Source organism: Microplitis mediator, chromosome 5 (genome assembly GCF_029852145.1).
Source record: "Microplitis mediator isolate UGA2020A chromosome 5, iyMicMedi2.1, whole genome shotgun sequence".
Taxonomy (NCBI): Eukaryota; Metazoa; Arthropoda; class Insecta; order Hymenoptera; family Braconidae; genus Microplitis; species Microplitis mediator.
The window spans coordinates 21,482,945-21,495,509 of record NC_079973.1 but is presented as its reverse complement, the minus strand read 5'-3'; the positions used below and the strand labels follow the sequence as shown (position 1 = coordinate 21,495,509).

General features: G+C 30.9%; 1 protein-coding gene across 4 annotated transcripts in view; it reads left to right on the top strand.

The window, feature by feature from the left end:
- The window catches only part of LOC130667864 (uncharacterized), a 49,404-nt gene that overhangs the window by 8,070 nt on the left and 28,769 nt on the right, over positions 1-12,565 (top strand). For all 4 annotated transcript variants that reach the window (XM_057469742.1, XM_057469741.1, XM_057469740.1 and 1 more), the window contains 4 exons: positions 129-242; positions 1,125-1,351; positions 3,364-3,573; positions 6,714-6,927. In XM_057469742.1, the coding sequence (XP_057325725.1) occupies positions 129-242; positions 1,125-1,351; positions 3,364-3,573; positions 6,714-6,927 (765 nt within the window). The remainder of the gene's footprint in view (positions 1-128; positions 243-1,124; positions 1,352-3,363; positions 3,574-6,713; positions 6,928-12,565) is intronic.

The following is a 12,565-nucleotide window of genomic DNA, read 5'->3' as shown; positions in this document are numbered from 1 at the left end:
GTTTAGTTTATCCAACATTATACCATAGTCCTTTCTAGTATAAGATATTGATCTTTGTCAGGATTTATTAATTTCCCGCTCAATCTTTTTAATCAATTAATCTAACGGTTGTTTTCATTTTTCCACAGAAACAATCAATATGAATGAACGAACATGCCAATCGCCTGGACAAATAGTCGATGCAGAAACACTTGATAAAATTCTCAAACAACCTGATCACTGTCGTATATTTTACGGACCTGGTAAATTAATAAATATTTTGTAAAACATACATGTATAAATTTATTGCAGCTTCTTTTTATCACTTTTTCTCTCATTTTTTTTGTCTTTTCGTCGCGATAACTTTTTTTTTGTGTTTAACTTTTTTATTAACACCTCTTGTTCTTTCAGCAGTAATATATCATCCATTTATAGTATATATATGTATATACATGACGATTGTCGTAGTCGTAGTAGAGCAAACGCCAAGTCACGCGAGTAATTCAATACAAGCCGCGTCCTATAAATTAGAATGTACGGTCGAGTGGAGTTACTTAATTATAACTGTTAGAGATTTAAAATAACGACTTTGAGGGAAAAATATATATTTAAAAGTGTGTCATAACGTCTGTACGTTTGCACTGAAAACGTAACTAAATAATATAAAAAAACAAAAATAAATTAATCATTTTTTCTAGATGGCCCGCTGCGCGCACAAAAATATATAAAAATTTTCCGTGAAAGTTACAAGGCGATAAAAAATGTCACGTAAAACCTTTTATCGTATAAATAATTTCTTCGTTTTAAACGCCTTTCCACACACACTTTTAACAGTTGTCTACAGTTTTTATTAATATTTCATCGCCTAATTTTTTTCTCTTTTCATTAAATATTTTCCTTTGATCATTAAATTTTAAAAAACAACACAAACGAAAAACGAAAATTACCTGATGTAAATTTTCCGCAAGAAAGTGCTTATTTGTATGCCGAATATATGAAATTTTTATTATATCATGTATAGAATTTTTTCTTCTAAATGCAATACCCATTTTCTCTTATAGCAGCATCTTAGTCCCTTATTTTTATTCAGAAATCCACCATCGCGTGGCATGACTCTTTTTCATGCTAATTTTTTTCGCTTTCAGCTGCTGCGGAAAAAGAGCCGTTGCCGGGAGATTATCGTATAGTTTTGGTGGAAGATGCTTCTGGAATACTCATACGCATCGGTTTTAATGCTTTCAAAACACGTGATGTTGAAGTAAGATTACTTATTGGTGTCGGTGTATCATTGTGGTCATCATTAGCTGATTATCCAGGTCGTGTTCCATTGTATCATTGCGATGCTCTGCTTCATTATACTGCTGCTCAGAGTGTGAGTTTATTTGTTTATTTTGCCTGTACTGTGTAGGTTTATGTTTATGTTTTATGTTTTACTGAGAATATATATAGTAGTTAAATATCATCCATCACGTACACACGACACGTGACATTTACTGAGGTGATTATTTACTGAGGTGATTATTTAACTAGCCTTGTAAACTGGTTGTAGTTAATTAGCCAATTGACTGTAGACGGTTTCGGGTTAATTATTTCTTGTAATTTATGTAAACGTTGACATAACGTCAATACTCTTTTGTCGAAGTATCCAGTATAAATTTGTTCGCGTTATTATGTGGTCTGATGGTGAGGGTTAGTGATGTGCAGAATTTTAAGACTGAGGGATGCGCACAGGCTTGTCCTGGCGGATGATCATTTTTTTTTTTTTTTCAAATTATTGTCTAATAATTTGATAAATTTACGATTAATAGAATTAACTCATTTTTGTAGTAGAATTGATAAAATATACAGTGGGTTGATGATATTCGCATTCTCAGAAAATTAAATAATTGTGTTTATTATGCTAAATTTTTAATTCTAATCATCTAGAATGATTGGAACGTTTTTCAATGCAAAAATAGTTAGTGTTATAATTTTTTTACATGGAATTAATAATTATTGGATGATAACTTCTGCAATAAATTTCGTAACAGTTACTATCAGGATGGTAACAATTACCATCAGGATGATAAAAGTTACTATCAAGGGTGGTTATCAATATTATTGAATGCTTTGAAAAAATGATTAAATTCTTATTACCTTAGATGGTAACAATTATAATTTCTGATGGTACCTGTTACCATCTGGATTATAAATATAACTATTTAGAATAATAATAATAATTAACTCTAGTTAACATACAGGATTGTAACAATTATTATAAATATGGTGAATATTACAATCTAGATGATTTATACAATCATCTAGATAATATTCACTACTATCGGATTGATGGTAGAAATTTTACCATAACTAGATATTAGTTTCTATTATTTAATTTTCTGAGTGTAGTCCACATTGTGGGCGTGGGTTCGAATCCCACTTCTGACACCAAATTGTAGTATTTCAAACTTATTAATTAATATTACTTATACTACAATAACAACACACTTAAAATAGAAATAATAACACCACAATTAACAGCAGTAAAAGAAAGGCAATCAAAGATATAGTTTATTGAATACAGATGTATGCTGTTATGTTGTCAATATAAGACTGACTGACTTTAGTCGCGCATCTATAAAACAAGAGAAGAAGGCATTTGTTTTCTAATAATTCAAATATTTTAAAAGATCAGTTTCACATTCGTTACAATATTATCTATGATACTGAAGTTAGCTGACGTTTAATAATTTTAAGATTTTTTTCGAAACAAAATATTTTTCAAAATTGCACCTATAGCTTTTTTAATTTTCTACATGTGCATATTTTTTGTAATTTATTTGTTGAAAAGCAGTTTCCGAAAATCGTTAATTATCTACAAACTTCAGGATCATTCTTATCTACCGATAGTTCACGAATTTATAGTGAAAAAAAAGTATCGGATAATTGAGAAATTACAAATAATTTTTTTTTGTAGTTTTAAATCCCACCAGAATTGTTTGCATGGAAAAATTCAATTTAAATTTTATCCCACAAATTCTTTTGAAGCTACGCAGTGTGTTGATGCAAAAAAACGATTTCGATAATCGAGAGTTCAGTTTTTCATATTTTTAACAGAATGAATTTGCTTGAAAACATTTAAAATATTAATATTAAATAAAAATTTACCATTCGTTTAAAATTTAAAATAACAACTCCGACAAAAATGTAATGCCAGCAATGTGCACATAAAATATAATTAAATTAAAATGTATATCAAGATGTTGACTCAAGTAAAATAGCTTCAGTATAATCGCTCAGAGATTTAGTAATTTTAATTTCCATAACAAGTATATCATTTCAAGAGTGTTAGTTATAATCATCTTAATTTATTTTATTTGCAAATATATACATATACATTTAAAGGGGATGTACGCAGTGGCAGTGGGTCCTTATCCCAGTGCTCGTTGTGAGGATCGTGCAACACTTTGGCGTCTTCGTGCTCCAGCTGCCGAGACAATCATGAGTCAGCATTATTCAGACGAAAGTGTACCAACGTTGACGGAATCTGTGCTCATGTATATATTAGATCAACTACGTGGGAGATTACCATTAAATTTATCCATGAAACAAAAAGTATTGTATAACTCAACTTTACTTTTATTTTCATAACTTTATAGTTTATTTCTTTAAAATCACTTTTATATTATCGTGTGACGTTCAAACTAGATGAAAACTTTTTTATGGACTGTTGCGGGACTGAATCAAGTAAAAAAGAGTACGGAGTAAGAGTTGTTGAAAAAATTTACTAAAAAAAAACTAAGGGTTACTTTTTTCGCTTTTATTTTCTGTACGCTGTACAAAAATCGTCGATTAAATCCAGAGTGAAGGCATAGCGGATGACTGCGTATTTATTTGATCCCTTTGAAGTAAAATTGACTCCAAAGGGGAGTTTATTTTAATACTAAAACTCCGGTTCGGAGTGAAATTGACTATGAACCTGAAGATTGGAACGTTTTTCGCGCAGTGAAAATGAAAAAAATCTATGTAATTTGACTGCTTAAGGATGACTTAAGACTTAAGGGGTAGTTCCGGAAGTTGGGGATGGCCTAAAATTTTCGGCTGGCATACTAGCACCTAAGCGAAACATTTCAGAAATCTAGATCCAGTAGATTTTTTATTTTTCATTTTGTTTCTTTATTTTCGTTCAGCAAAAACAGTTCCGACCTTCAGGAACATAATTAACTTCTGAAAGGAGTTTCTTTTCAGAGGGGTTCGCACTTTTCTCTCTATTACACTCAAGCCCACGAACGGTACGATCTTTGTTGCACTTGTGCAGTAAATAGAAACTTTGGCCGAGTTTTTCTTTTAAACAAACAACTACTATCAAACAATTAAAGCGCATTTCGCTAGATTAGACAGTAGTGCATCAATGTGTGGTCTGTATTTTGTATTTCGAGATTTTGGTTCCGAAAAAAAGTCAGCCGAAAATATTTGATAACTCCTGTTAATACTAAAACTCTAAATCGGAATGAATTTGGATTTAAATGAAATCCATAATCACTTGAATTCACACCCAATTTTTTAGTGTAGCTGAAAAAAATTATTTTATTTCTTGATAACGTATGCGTTATACAACCGGCTTGTAGTGTTGTGGTCTTTCCGTAATTATACTTCCATGTTTTTTAAATAATTATAAAAATACATTACCGTTCATTTCATTTAATTATTTCACCGTGTACAAAATTTTTTAATACATTTATCTATCTTTATTTTCATTTTAATAAGCCTTTGTTACCACCTACTATTGCATTAATTTTCCACCTTTATTAATTTCATTCTCCTGTGTAGAAGTAATATTTCAAAGTGTAATTAAGTAAATACAATTCCTTTCAAAGTGATAATTGCATGTTTTTTTAAAAAATTCTCCGCGTTCCAGTAATTAATTAGTAATTTTTTTTTTTTATTATTTTCACCGCAGGAAAACTTTTGATGCTAGAGCTTTGGTCGAAGCTAAAGAGAAAAAAGATAACTAGAGTTTATGCAATAATGAGAAAAGTTGAATTGATTTAAGATTCCTGCGGTGAATCAGGTCGTTACCGAATTATTGGAGACGAATAAACAATGAGCCAACATTGTCCCAGGTGATTGTTGTAAAGGCACGTCCCAATTCACTTATGAATGTTGAATGTAACCAACGTCTCCAGAGAAATGTGAGAAGTTGTAGATTCAATTTCGTTTTTCTTTACAGTTTTTAAGGTAAACCATCCAAGAGAAAAGGCTTTTTCCGCGTGAGTTTGCACAAAGTACATGAAAAAAAAAGTATTCAAAAAAATGAATAAGAGGTAGAGGTTGTGATATTCAAGCACAAAAAATGATATACATATTTTTTTATGTATGTAAGTCATATGTAACTCTTTACCTCATACTTTTTCTGCTTTCTTTGGCAGTTTTAAATGCAACGGAAAATTCCGTTCTGTTTACATTAAACTTCAAAGTGTGAAAGAAAAAAACGTTTGTAGGTCAAAGGGTTGCTTGAGTTTTTTGTGTTCGTTGCATGTAAATAGTTTATTTAAATTTATAGCAGTTATTCATGATTTATTTACAGATTTTCGTATACTTTTTTAAATATCATTTATTTATTTATCGATAAAGTAAAACGAAATGTTAAATAGATAATTAAAGTTATGTACTGGCCTTTCTGTTTGAAGATCGAGGAACAAGTGGAGTTTTGTGTGCATAAAAATAAAAGTAATTGGTATGACTGTGATTGTTTTTGTGTTTACTAATCCTTTTGAAAAGGAAGAAAGAGGGGGAGATAAAACAAAAAAGCCGCCGCCTGCGGAGCTTTTACTTTCCGTCAGTGCAAAGAGCCAACTTTTGGCACAAACTTGAAGCTGATCTTTTGTGAGATCAAAGATCTGGCGCAATCGCACAGTTCATAGAGACCTCGTTTCGGAAAACACAACTGTCTGGGGGATAAGTTTTCGACAGCATTTTCATGGGACTTTCGCGTAAAACTTCCTTCACAAGCTTCCTGTGTGCTACTCTGTCTTATTTCTCTCCATATCTTTTTCTTTATCCCTCTGTCTCTTCTAGATTCGTATTATACCACTACCACTATTACTACTATTACTACTACTTCTGTTACTGCTGTTCGTTTTCCGTTATGTTCTATTTCCGTTATCTAGTTTAAACTTCATCTACAACTTTATACGACGTATAAAATTTCTCTTTTCTATTGACAACCGGAGACAAGGCTTGTGAGATAATCAAACTTTGTAATAGGAAATGTTTATACTGTTTATTGTCATAGTTGTCATTACGGTTACACACTTTTAACTTTATGTTGTTTCGATTAATTGCAGACCGGTAGAAAACCATTTCCTAAATATATATACATTTCTTTGTAAATTATTTAAACTGTTATTATTTATTGAAACCAAACATTTAAGGTAAATATATTTATCATGTACACGTGTGTACATAATACACATAAAAATATAAAAAAACTATATATTTGCCCTTAACCACACAGACAGTCGCATAATGCAAATACTAGTAATTGGTTACAAGCTTCAAAGTTAAATACTTGGATTCAAATGCAATTACACTCAATAACCAAATAATTAATATTTCAATTACCATAAAATAACTCAAACACTAAATAGAACCATGAGGTAATAATTATTTACCTCTTCTATGGCGGACTGCATATAGAACGTAACGATAAATATATGATGCAAAAAGTGATATTAATTTGTGATATGTATTAGGACACACTGAGAGTGGTAACACGTCACATTGTACGTACGATACACTGGTGGTCACTGGAGAGAGCAGGACCAGATCCTCTAAGGGGTTGGTCTCCTGACAGTCTCTCACGTCACGTTTTACTGGCACTCGACGAATTGGTCACTGCCCTCAGGTGTCAGAGTTTGCGGTGTTACTTTCATCCACGTTGCAACGTGATGTTGCAGTGTGCCAAAGGTACGTCTTTATGGTATGTATTTTTATTTATTTCTATCACGTAGATAAATGTTTCATTTATAATATAAGTATTTACTAAGTACATATATACATGTAGTATACTATATATTACTGTGCCGCATAAAATCGATAGTTTTATTTTTCGGTTCCGTGCGAAAATTACGTTGCATGCAACATAAAAAAAATATAGGTACCAAATTGGGCCCTTCAACTCAAGTACAAAATACGCGCTCGCGTAAATAATTTTCAGTAGCCGTTACCGATTAATTCGGTAGTTATTACCGATTTTTTTGGTATAAGTTACGCACACACTCTCACACACACGCGTACACAGACGCACACACATACACACACAGGCGTGCACACATGCACGGACACACACGCGCGCACGCACACGCACACACACTCGTATATACATCCCGTGTAACATCTTTCAGTAATAGTTTTTTCATGTCCACTGAAATTCGTCAGTAGAACCGAAGTAATCGGTTGCAGTTACCGAAATAATCGGTAGCGGCTACCGAAAAATAACATGAGAAACATTATTTTTAACTTTGAAATTTTATAACTCCTTAACGGGTCAATAGATTGAAACGACCACAACTTATTTTTGCATGGAATCTAATACTCTACAAAACAGGTTTCTTATAATTTTTTGGTAAATCTAACCGTTCAAAAGTTAGTTAAGCTTAAATTCAAATTTATGGTAAATTTCCATTATTTTTAATTTTTCAGCAAAACTGTCAGTCATCGCAAAATGTCATAGATCTTTTTTGTAGATCATTTCTTTTGCAATCAAAATATGTTATCTAGTAATTTTTTAATCTCATAATTCAAAAATTACAGGCTTTACAAATTAATTATTGGGGAAAAAAACTAAAATTTTCGAAAAAGTAACTTTTGGATAATTAGATTTATCAAAAATTTATAAAAGACCTTTTTTTTTGTCTAGTATTCGATTCTCTACAAAAATATGTTACAGTCGTTTCAATTTATTGATCCGTTAATGAATTATAAAATTTCAAAATTAAAAAAAAAATTTTTCTATGTCATTTAAATAAGAAATCTTATTTAAGCGATCGCGCGTTTTGTAATTGATTTGGAGGGCCCCAACTTGGTACCCAATTTTTTAAAATTTAATTTTCGTATGGGATCGAAAAACAATATCGATTTTATTTGGCACAGTTTAATATATATATATATATATATATATATATTGTAAAGAAATTTTTAAAAATATAAAGAAAAAAAATATGAACTTGTTATTCGGACTGCTGCGTCTCAGCTTTTAACTCAACCTTACACTCCGATAGTCTCATACTATTTTCAGTGCTTTATATTGTACCAAAAAGATAGTGAAAACTACTACGACGACTACGACAAGATGTATCCTCTGGTGCGAGCGCAATATCGGCGGGACAATATTGCAAACTGCCTTTCCGTGTGGCTTATAAAATTTTTTTTATTATAAAAAAAAAAAAATACTAATAATAGTAATAATAAAAATTCCTTTCTTTATTTATTTAAACAAAGCAATAGTATCAAATAAAATTAAATTCCGACGATTTAAAACTATTTAATCAAGTATGCGTAACGGTAATAAATAAAAAAGTGAATCCTCCTGTGATTAATAAAGAGAAAATTGTTTGGATTACGGTGTCCGTAATCTCATCCTTGTTAGTTAGCTTTAAAGCTCTCGTATCCGGATGCACAAAATTTTTGCGGCCAACTACGTTCCGGTTCGCAATGTTTCTAGTCGTCGTGGTCGTCGCCGCTAAAACGGAAGCTAGAGGTTCGTAATTAAAAAGCATCGTATTCCTGTCATTATTTCTACAACCAGCATTTAATTGCTTGTGATAAAAAATTTCATTTATTTAATCAGCGATGTCTGCTACGTAAAGTAAATTATGTTTATTTAATTAATTATACCTATATATAAATATAGTTAAGTAAAATAACGCCTGGATTTGTATCGCAATAAGTTTGTTAGCAAACTTTTCATCACATTCGCCAGACTGGCGTCCTCGAACTCATGAGACTGCGATGCTCAAATTATACGACATTATCGACCAACTTCATTTCATATGTAATATGCACATATATATATATATACACATATATTGTATTAAGCTCAGCAGCATCTTGTGGTATGTAATATCGTGTTTGAAAATTATCCATCGTCGTTAATTATCAAGTTTCAGCTTTGACGTTTATGTTTAAACTCGTATAGATGACAAGATGATAATTACTATGTCGATATCATGTGCATATGCATGCGCATGTTCAAAGGTGTGAAATTTCAATTGTGTTACACCTTCAGAATTTATTATAAATTAAATTATAAAAAGCATCATAAAGGAACATATGTTTATGACATATGTCAGGTACTTTGTGTTACTTGACACTGTACAGTGTTTGGCAGCCATTAGATTAAAGGTGTTAATTATGGATAGTTTTTCAATAATGTTTCTATTTAGCTCTTATTATTTACTTGATTATTACTCTAATTAATTCTGACTTCTTACTTATTTTTCCTTGTTACTTTTGGTAAATTAATTAACGGTTATATTATTTTCCTTGGAATATTTTTATGTTTTTATAGAAATGCGATATCAAAGTAAACAACGCGCAGGTAATTTATTTTAATGAGGGCGCTTAACTTCTTTTTGCCGATATATTTCAATAGAAATAAATTACTAATTAATATTAATTAAGAGTCAACTATTTTTAATTAAAATTACGTAACAAAGAAATATTTTAATACAGTTAAGTATTTTTTTCGATTCTATTATGAGCGTTGATGGGTTTTTATATTTAAAATTAAACTGAAATATTATCGATAGCTCGAGGAGATTGAATTGATCGGCCATGTGGAAATTTGTATTGATAGGAACCCACGCCAATGGCGTGTCCTTACTTGATGGTGTGTATACGTGAAAGCCCATCGAGTTTGTCATTTGCTAACTTAATTGTCTGAGGAAACGTCTGTTTACAAGTTAATTGAATAAGGCGTATCATAAGTCAAAAAAATAATTTATTTTAATAATTCAATGAGATCATCGCTTAAAAAAATTATTTAATTTTCTAAATTTAATTAATTGAAAAATTATTTTTTATTAATGGATAAATCAAATTATTTTTTCAATAATTAGATTATTCAACTAAATTTTTTTCTTATTCAAAGTAAAAAGCAATTGAATCATGATTAATTTTTTTGTTTTTTTACAAGTATTTAAGTTTTCATTTTACGGAAAGCATACTGAAAAATGGTATATTACATATCTAGGCCAGTAAAATAAGAAAAGTCTCTAATCCGCAGTCATGTTAATCGTAAAATAAGGACAAAGTAACCAAAACACGAATAATTAAGTAATTATTGTCAAATAAAATTATTTTCATTAATCATAATTATAACCATAATTAAATACTTACACGCTGAAAAAAAATTGGTAATACTCTCTAAACATGAATAAGTGAAATAAGTGAATATTCACTAATTCAGACTGCCAATGAAACCACTTTTTGGAATTAGTGGTTCGATTTGCACTTTGAATTACACGGTAAGAAATGCATGACGTTCAACACCATGCTGGTATGGTCTCAAGACAGATACTTAAATCGCATAGAAAATATTCCAAGACAGTATTGTAAAGAGTCCCAGAAGTATGGCGATATTTACTATACTGTATAGTACCGGAGCTATTGTATTGCTCACACGTATGCATAGCTGGCACGGCGAAACAGCATGGCCTTGAGACCCATACTACAATGCCGAGGGCACAATGCTACTAGTTTTTCCCGCCATAATTTCTGGCATCTTAATCAATGTATACTATCGTATTATCACTAAAACTATATAGATGTCGTTAGACTAGGTTTATCGGCTAGAAGCAATGTGGATATGGCAACGCAGAATGGGCCCGACGGCCATACTGACATTGCGGCGTCCGTAACAACTATTGCCAATGTTACTATTCCCGCAATGGTTGAATCATCTATGCAAACAATTTTATAACCTATAAAAATCTTCGATACTATACAGTATGGCGTTCACGCCCATACTGGCATAGTGATATCCGTAAAATATTTCTTACCGTGTAGTGAATATTCACTTATTTTCACTAATTCATGTTTAGAGAGTACTTCCCATATTAAAGAAGTAATTATTCCCATCTTTACATTTTAATGATTCTCATTCTTTTGTGTTAACTTTTCTTATCGGAGATGATAAGCATTCTTATCCGAGATGACAATCATTACTATCTCAGAAGGCAGAATTTGAAAATTTTTCAGGCATAAGAAATATCATTATCTAGCTGGTAACTATTACTATCGGAGATAGTAACTATTCTTATCCGTGATGGTAATCATTACTGTCTCAGAAGGCAAAATTAAAAAATTTTTCAGGCATAAGAAATGTTACTATTTAGATGGTAACTATTACTATCGGCAATAGTAAATATTACTATACTCTTTAAATATGAATAAGTGAAATAAGTGAATATTTACTAATTCCAAGTGCAAACCGAACCACTGATTTCAAAAAGTGGTTCGGTTGGCACTTAGAATTAGTGAATATTCACTTATTTCACTTATTCATGTTTAGAGAGTACGAGAAACGAATAGTTAACATAAAAGCATGATAATGATTATCACATACAGATAGTGATCATTTCCCATTGCAGGATGATGATAGTTAGCATTTTTTTCTCAGCGTGTAACAAAAAATGCACTGTCAAATATTGATTTGTAACTCATAACAATAATCCATAAAAATTTATCAAAAACGAAATATCATTACAGTGTATAGTATTCTGGAAATGATAAATTGTAAAAAAAATGTAAAAATAGTTTTACGATTTAAAATTTTCCACAAAATGTAAAGAAATTGACAATATTTTTGTACGAAAATTTTTTCGCTGAGCTACAGAATTTAAAATAATTCGTAAAAATTTCGTTCCCTTAATTGTTTTTTTTTGAATTGTATAAATAAAACTGCAAGCTTCTTCACTTTATATCTTTCAATGCATTTGCATGTCATTCCGGTGAAAGAAATCCTGCATAATGTTTCAATGAATGGAAATCTTACATCTTTTATGGCGTGTGCGTGATAAGCCGTCAGTGAGCGGATGAGGATAGAGACCAAAGCATACTTTAGCTGAAATATATACCTCTTTTTGAAATATATTCTCGTGGTGTCAACTGGTTTGGCTTTTTCTCTTCGTTGAGCTAAAGAAATTTAAAAAAAGAGAAAACAAGTTTAAAAAAATGATGAGAATAATTCAAGTGCATAAATACATAATAATTTATCCTGAAAAAATGGGTACGTTTTATTTTAAAATGTATCGTAGCACACTCGCTGCGTTAAATTATTCGAGGTAGTTTAAATAATTGGGATGATAATAAAAGAAAAAATTTGCGGAAAAAAGTCGGTTAAAATAGTAAGTGTGGTCAAGTACCGAGAAATATTTATTCTATTTCGATCTTGTGTGGTAGCTTTGGGTTATAATAACAGATAACGCGTTAACAAAAGAACCGTGAGTTCGCTGCACACTTTTTGCTTTAAAGATTTATCCGTACGATTGAAAATTCATGCACTAGCTTATCGGTTATTTATTACAGTACTGAATGTAAAAGA